General features: G+C 41.6%; 1 protein-coding gene across 1 annotated transcript in view; it reads right to left on the bottom strand.

The window, feature by feature from the left end:
* Window positions 1-265: 265 nt before the first annotated feature.
* CASP10 (caspase 10) overlaps window positions 266-7828 on the bottom strand; it is a 34548-nt gene continuing 26985 nt past the window's right edge. The window contains exon 9 of the mRNA XM_008070786.1: window positions 266-416. Within this exon, the coding sequence (XP_008068977.1) occupies window positions 266-416 (151 nt within the window). The remainder of the gene's footprint in view (window positions 417-7828) is intronic.

Genomic DNA, 7828 nt, shown 5'->3' with positions numbered 1-7828 from the left:
AATTACTCTCTCTTCTGGATACACACCCAAAACGAAAGCTATAATCCAAGTCTCTAATAGAGAAAGTTGCCTAACATTTGGACTGGTCAAAAGAGAAAAAGAAAACAGAAATGACTGTATCAGAAAGCAGGGAGTTTCCTATTACTAAACTGACAGGTAGAGACAAGCTCACAGTTTATCATCGGCCTGTGCTGGATAGGAGGCTAGAGGACACAGCCACAGGTTCCTTTCAGGTCTAAGAGCTGATGAAAACTCTCCACAATAATTAAAGTGCATCCTCTGGCACAGGGAATACTAGCTTTTTCCTTAGTGTGAATGCAGGCTGGGGCATCTGTTTCTTTATCTCCTTGTATGTGTCTACTTGTTGACTCACGTCATTGTTGACAGCAGTGAGGATGGATAAGATGTCTTCCTGTCTGCAGAGAGAGAAGAAAATTTTTTTCAGTCAGGAGGCAGAAACCATAACAAGTCTTAGAAAGACACCAGATACCAAATACTAGGTTCTTAGATAGATAAATATGCAGCAGATTCCACATTAGAGTAATAATGCCCTCTGTAAAAGCATGACACAGTTCTTGAACTTAAGCACTTGGAATGCAGACATAAAGTGTTGGGAGCCAGCCTGGGAGGCCTGCCTGATTGACAAAGTCCAGGTGCGCTGAGGACCCCCGGCTGCAAAGCGAATTCAGGCAGCTGAGGCCCTTCTATCTTCCATCCTTGCTGTTGGTACGGCTGAAGAAATTCTGTGCAGTCGTGGAAGAAGAAGATGGCATGTTTATGTGAAGAATCACAGCTAACCTGGAGACGTCATGGTTCATTTTTCCATTTTCCCACTATGCCGCTTGGCCTTTTCTAACATATGCAAGGGTTAAACTCTGAAGCACATCAAGAATGCTTTCTTTCACTTGGTTATAAGTTACTAGATATTACTTAAGTAATAAATGATATAAGTATATTCACTCCTTATTTGATTTAGGATTATGCAGTTTAGTGTTTAGACATAAGGTTCTTTAGAAGCACAAGTTTATAGTAAGTTTATTATGAGCTCATAAGTTCTAACACTTATCTAGGAGTTATGTAGGTGATTTATAACACTGTTTTCACTAACTTAGGATAAAGATTATCTTTAAGGTTTTTACTTAATTCAATAGTTAAAACACTAAGTTAACATTTATAAAGTGGGTTTTCACTGAACTCATAATATACTAATCAGACACTTTTATGACAACTTAGCTAAAGGCAGAAAACAACCTTGGGGGCCTGAGAAACATTACTAAAAGCTTCTTTTGAGTTTTCTTTAGAAACAAGCACTGCAGGATAAGAGAAAAGTAACGAAGACACCTGGACAACAAAGGCGATTACAGAACTCTGAAGGCCATAAAGCCCCAGAAGGAAGACTACTGCTAAACTTTCTGGAGACAGTTCAAGGACTGTAATTTGGGACTTTGGACTAAAACTATCATCTTTGGCCTTATGAATAAGACTCATTGTCTGAATGCTTACAGGGTTCTTGGCTTGTTTACTGCTAAGACCACTAGATGATGGTAACTTGTAGAGGATATGTATGTGAAGGAATTTTCTTTGTCTTGCCCCTTTACAAATGGTATAAAAGCTTTCCCTTAGCTAACATTAAATTGTCATCTGTTCAAGAAGCAGGTGTCCGAGTATAATGTTTTCGTCTTTCGCCTATCCGTCTCTCCTTCAGGAAATCTCACAACCCTTGCGGGCCAGGACCCCCGCAATAAAGCATTTACCAAGGATGGCATATGCACAATATTTATAACACAAGGCACAATGTGATCAAGACTATATGAAAGGTAGGTCAAAGTTCCACTGCAAGTTCAGAGGAAAAAGTATTTCTGGTTAAGAGGAGGAGAAAAGGCTTATGAAGGTAGTATTCGTGCCTTGGCTTGCAGGGTGTGTAGTATTTACCAGAACATCCTGGGCGTGGGTGATATATATCACTGGAAGCAAACCTAGGCTCTAGACACAGACACAATTTTGAACTGTGGCTCCCATCACTCACTAATTGTGTGGCCCTAGGCGGGTTACTTATTTCCCTGTGTCTCAGTATTCTCAGCTCTAAAATGAGGGCCACAGGCCGGGTGCAATGACCCACATCTGTAATCCCAGCACTTTGGGAAGTAGAAGCAAGAGGATTGCCTGAGCCCAGGGGTTCAAGACCAGCCTGGGAAACTTGGTAAGACCTCATCTCAGCCGGGCTCGGTGGCTCAGCCTGTAATCCCGCACCTTTGGGAGGCTGAGGAGAGTGGATTGCCTGAGCCCGCGGGCTCGAGACCCACCTGGGCAGGCGAGACCTCATCTCTACAATAAATCAAAAAAAAAAAAATCAGCCGGGCATGGTAGCACATTCCTGTAATTCCAGCTACTCGGAAGGCTGAGGAGGAAGGATCGCCGGAGCCCAGCAGGTTGAGGTTGCGGTGGCCGGGAGCAGCCACTGCACTCCAGTCTGGGTGACAGAGTGAGACTCCGACTCAAAAAAAAAAAAAAAAAAAAAAAAAAAAGACCTCATCTCTACAATAAATCAAAGAGAATTAGCTAGGTGTGGTGGTGCTCACCTATAGTCCCAGCTTCTTGGAAGGCTGAGGCAGAAGGATTACCTGAGCCCTGCGAGTCAAGGTTGCAGTAGCCATGAGCATTCTATTACACTCCAGCCTGGGCAACAGAGGGAGACTCTGACTCAAAAAACAAACAAACAACATCAACAACAACAATAAATAGAGATCATAGTAGTATCTATCATATGGACTGTTGTAAGAATCAAATGATGTGTTTCAGGAAAAGCACTTAGAACATTGACTACACTACTTCACTGACCATAATTTTTAGTAGAACTATTACTATTGTCCTCCTCCTCATCATCATCATTTTTCAGTTGGTGGTGCAGGCCCTGCATCTTGTTTGCATAAGTTTTTCTCTCTGTTCCTACGTCTCCCTGTGGCTGATTCCGTCTCATCATTTAGTCCTACCTGAAGTATCCCCTGCACCAAGAACCCTTTTCAAGTAACCATCTGCCCCACTCTCAAATCACCATATCATTATCCTGTTTTGATTTGTTCAGAGCAGTTATCACTTTCCGAAACTGTCATATTAATTTAAATATTAAACACTGACAACTATGCAACACTGATGAAAGAAATTGAGGAGGGCTCAAATAAATGGAAAGACATCCTGTGATCATGTATTAGAGAATGATCTTGTTAAAATGGCCATGCTACCCAAAATGATCTACAGAATTAACATGATTTCTTTCAAAATACTAAAGGCAGGAATGGTAGTTCCAGCTTCTGTAGGCTGAAGTGGAAGGATGGTGGGCAACACAGCAAGATCTCATCTCTTTTAAAAAATGAAATTCTTCACATAAATAGAAAAAACAATCCTAAAATTCATGCAGAACCACAAAAGACTGTGCATAGCAAAAGCAATACTGAGCAAAAAGAACAAAGCTGGAGGCATCACATCACCTGACTTCAAAATATACTACAAAGCTAAAGTAACAAAAATAACATGAGACTGATATAAAAACAAATACATAGACCAATAGAACAGAATAGAGAGCCCAGGAATAAATTCACACACCTACAGCTAATTTATTTTTGACAAAGATACCAGGAACAGACATTGGGAAAAAGATGGTCTCTTCAGTAAATGGTGCTGGGGAAATTGGATATCCACAAGCAGAAGAGTGAGACTAGACTCTTACTTCTTACCATATACAAACACCAACTCAAAACAGATTAAATATTTAAATGTAAAACTTGAAATTATGAAACTACTGGAAGAGGACTTAGGGCAAATGGTTTAAGAAGTTGGGCTGGGCAAGAGTGTTTTAAATAAGACCTCCAAAGCACAGACAGCAAAAGCAAAAATAGACAAATGAGATTACATCAAACTAAAAAGCTTTTACACAGCAAAGGAAACAACAGTGTGAAGAGATGGGAGAAAATAGAGAATGGGAGAAAAAAATCTGCAAACTATACATCTTCCAAAGGGTTCAATATATAAGGATATATAAGGAACTTAACAGCAAAACAACAACAAATAATCCAATTTTAAAATGAGCAAAAGATCTTAACAGGCATTTCCCAAAAGAAGACATACAAATGGTCAACAGGTATATGAAAAAAAAAGTTCAAAATCACTAATCATCAGAGAAATGCAAATCAAAACCACAACGAGAGACCACCTCACTCCCTTCAGTTAGAATGGTTACTATCAAAAAGACAAAAGAAAACAAGCGTTGGCGAAGATGTAGAGAAAAGGGAACACTTATCCACTGTTGGTGGGATTGTAACTTAGTACAGCCATTATGGAAAACAGTATGTTAGTTTCTCAAAAAATTTAAAAAATAACAACCATATGACTCAGCAATCCTACTACTGGGTATATGTATCCAAAGGAAATGAAATCAGTGTGTCAAAGAAATATCTGCAACCTCGTGTTTACTGCAGCATTAGTTACAACAGTCAAGATATGGAATTAATCTAAGTGTCTAACAATAGAGAAATGGATACAGAAAATGTATTTATACACAGTGGAATACTATTCAGTCATTAAAAAGAAAGAAACCCTGTCATTCGTTACAACATGAATGAACTTGAAGAACATCATGTTAAGTGAAATAAGCCAGAAAAGGGAAAAAAAACTGCATGTTCTCACTCATATGTGGACTCTTCAAAAAAAAAAAGTTGATATCACAGAAGCAGAAAGTAGAATGATGATTACCAGGGACTGGGAAGATGTGGAAGGTTATTCAACAAGTACAAAGTTACAATTAGAAGGGAGGAATATTCTGGTATTCTATTGCACTGCAGGATGATCTTAGTTAACAGCAGGTTATTGTAAAATACAAAATAGTTAGAAGAGAGGCTTTTGGAGTTTCTCACCACAAATAAATGATAAATGTATGAGGGGATGAATAGGCTAACTATCCCGATTTGATCATTACAGAATATATGTCAAAATGTCAAATGGCATCCCATAAATATGTAGTAGTATAAATATCAATTAAAATTTTTAAAAAAACAAAAAGAAATTTTGGGAGCTGCAAAAGAACAGGCACTGCTTAATCATGCTTGCATACTCTCTCCTTTTCATACTGTTGAATTTTTTAAAAATAATAGTAACATGGTAACTCTTTAAATATTCATATATATATATATATATTTTTTTTTTTTTTTTTTTTTTTTTTGAGGCAAGGTCTCAAAACAAGGCTATGTAACCCAGGCTGGTCTTGAACTCCTGGGCTCAAGCAATCCTGCAGCCTCAGCCTTCCAAAGTGCTTGTATTACAGGCATGAGGCACCACACCCCACTGAATATTCACTTCATTTTCATTACGTGTCTTCCTCTCACTGGACTATCAGCCCACAAAGAGGAGATTTTGTCTCTCTTATTCACAACTTCACTCCCAGCCCCTCTTCAGTACTCAGTACGGCAGGCACAGAGTATGTCCTCAGTAAATACTGCCTTGTTCCTGAAGCCATAGACATTGGCCTTTGATGGCTGGGGTGGGGATAGAGGGGTTGGCAAAGAAGAGGGAAAAGCAAGGTTGACTCAAGGCAACAACTCTGAATTCCCAGGAGAGCATTGTAGCCATTCCTAGAAACAGGAATTCAGGAGTAGAAGTTCCTGGCGAAGGCTAGGAAGTTGAACTCAGTAAGATGCATACTAAAGGGAAGGACCACGGGCAACACAGGGGTAGGATGTCTGGCAGGCTGCAGGTGAGGCTGGCTCCAGGCAAGCCAATGAATGAAAGTTCAACAATACATCAGGGCCTGAGGCTATAAAGTTGAATGAAACAGCGTCTCTGCCCTCCAGGAATTCAGAGATGAGTGGACCAGAGAGGGCAATTTTGGAAACAGTGTCATGGAAGTGTCCCTGGCCTATAGGTATAGCTAAAACTGCCAGGAGGTGCGGGAAAGTCAAAGACAGAGACAGAGACAGAGAGACAGAGAGAGAGAGACAGAGAGAAAGAGAGAATGAGAGAGAGAGAGAGAGAACACAAAAACACAAAAGGGGTCCCAGGAAAGAACCTTAACGTCAGCCCATTTCCAGGATACAGATAAAGAACATATGGCAGAGACAAAAGATAAGTTGCCAGAGCAGTGGCAAATGGAACACTGAAGACTATACATAGGTGCTCCCTAAATATGAGTAACTGACAAATTAATCAACAAAGGAACAAATAAAAGGCCCTCACACTTTTGTTCATGCTGTTCCCGCTACCCAGCACATCTTTCGCTTGACTCTTTGCCTAGCATGTATTTGTCACTTCTAGAACCCTCCTCTCATCCTCCAAATCTGGGTGAGGGGCTCATTCTGTGTGTTCCCGTAACACTTATGCTTCACAATGTGCAATGACCACCTGGGAGGCTCTATCCCATCTACTCGTGTGTCTACCCTTCTAGCTTGTAAGCAACTTGAGGGCAGCAACTGTGTCTTTTTTTTATTCTGTATCTTCCTCTTCAGATCCATGCTGCTGTCAATACAAGGTTGTTGGATGGGTAGATGGGTAGATGGTAGGCGAGTGGGCAGATGGATGAATGGGCAGATGGTTGAATGAATGGACGGGTGGTTGGATGGACAAACGGTGGGTGGACGAGTGAATGGACATAAGTGGATGGATGGGTGAGTGAGTGGGTGGATGGATGGATAGATAAGCAGGAAGGTGACAGATAAGTGGATGGACAGATGAACAGACAGGTGGATACAACAACTCAGAACTCTCACCTTGGCACCAACTTCTTCAGATGACTACACAGAGACTGAATGTACCAGCTGCCTTCCTTCTTGTGCCGAAAGGACTTGTAGCCTGGGACAGTGGCCAGACCAAGCAAGAAATCTGCCTCAGTGGGAATACTGTCCCCAATAGAACACTGTTCTGTGTTCTCAGGGTTCACGGCATCTGCTTCAATGGACACATATGGTTGTATCTCACTACCTTGACAGGCCTGGATAAAAAAGAGTTTCGGTTTTTTAGCCAATCCGGGGCATTGCTGGGCTGTGAAATATGACATGATCTCCCGAATGGGGATGGGGGCCTCATCTGTAGAGTAGACCGTCCCGAGGTTCCCATGGGTCAGCACACAGAACACGAAGCAGTCTGCACCAGCGTGGTCCGGGTGACTCTTATACTTCTCTAGAACCTTCTCCAGGCAAGCTTTAGTCAGGTTGTCATGTTTGCTTACGCTGAACCCCAGCCACTGAAACACATGGCTCAGGCTGTCTGTGAAGAAAGGAGGGAAAAGGGAAATAGGAAAATGAGGCAAAACAAAATAAAACGAAGAACTGAAGCAATGCTAGCCGTCATAAAAATTGCACAGCAAATAGTCCAACACTTTGGATAAGTTTTACTTTCAAAACAATAAAATCTTTCAATGAACATGCCTTCTTTTGTTTTTAATTATTTAAAAAATATTTTTGTAGAGACAAAGTCTCACTGTGTTACCCAGGCTGGTAAGCTCAAGCAATCCTCCCACCTTGGCCTCCCAAAGTGTTGGGGTAACAGGCATGAGCCACTGAGGCTGGCCATGAACATGCCCTTCTTGTAGTATCCAGCATTGTCACAACAGTCCTAGGACTCAGCAGTGCCCAGAGTCTCATCCTGTCTCACAGATGAGGAAGTTGAGGTCTCATGACACCCCCTCCCTTTTTTTTTTTGAGTTGGAATCTCACTCTGGCGCCCAGTGGAATCTCACTCTGGCACGCTCCCGGCCACCGCAGCCTCACCCTGATGGGCTACGGTGATCCTTCCGCCTCAGCCTTCCAAGAAGCCAGAACTACAGGCATGCACTACCATGCTGGCT

The sequence above is a fragment of the Carlito syrichta genome, unplaced genomic scaffold, assembly GCF_000164805.1.
Source record: "Carlito syrichta isolate Samal-C Ts95f unplaced genomic scaffold, Tarsius_syrichta-2.0.1 Scaffold314013, whole genome shotgun sequence".
Classification (NCBI taxonomy): domain Eukaryota; kingdom Metazoa; phylum Chordata; class Mammalia; order Primates; family Tarsiidae; genus Carlito; species Carlito syrichta.
This window is presented reverse-complemented; position numbering and strand designations above follow the sequence as displayed.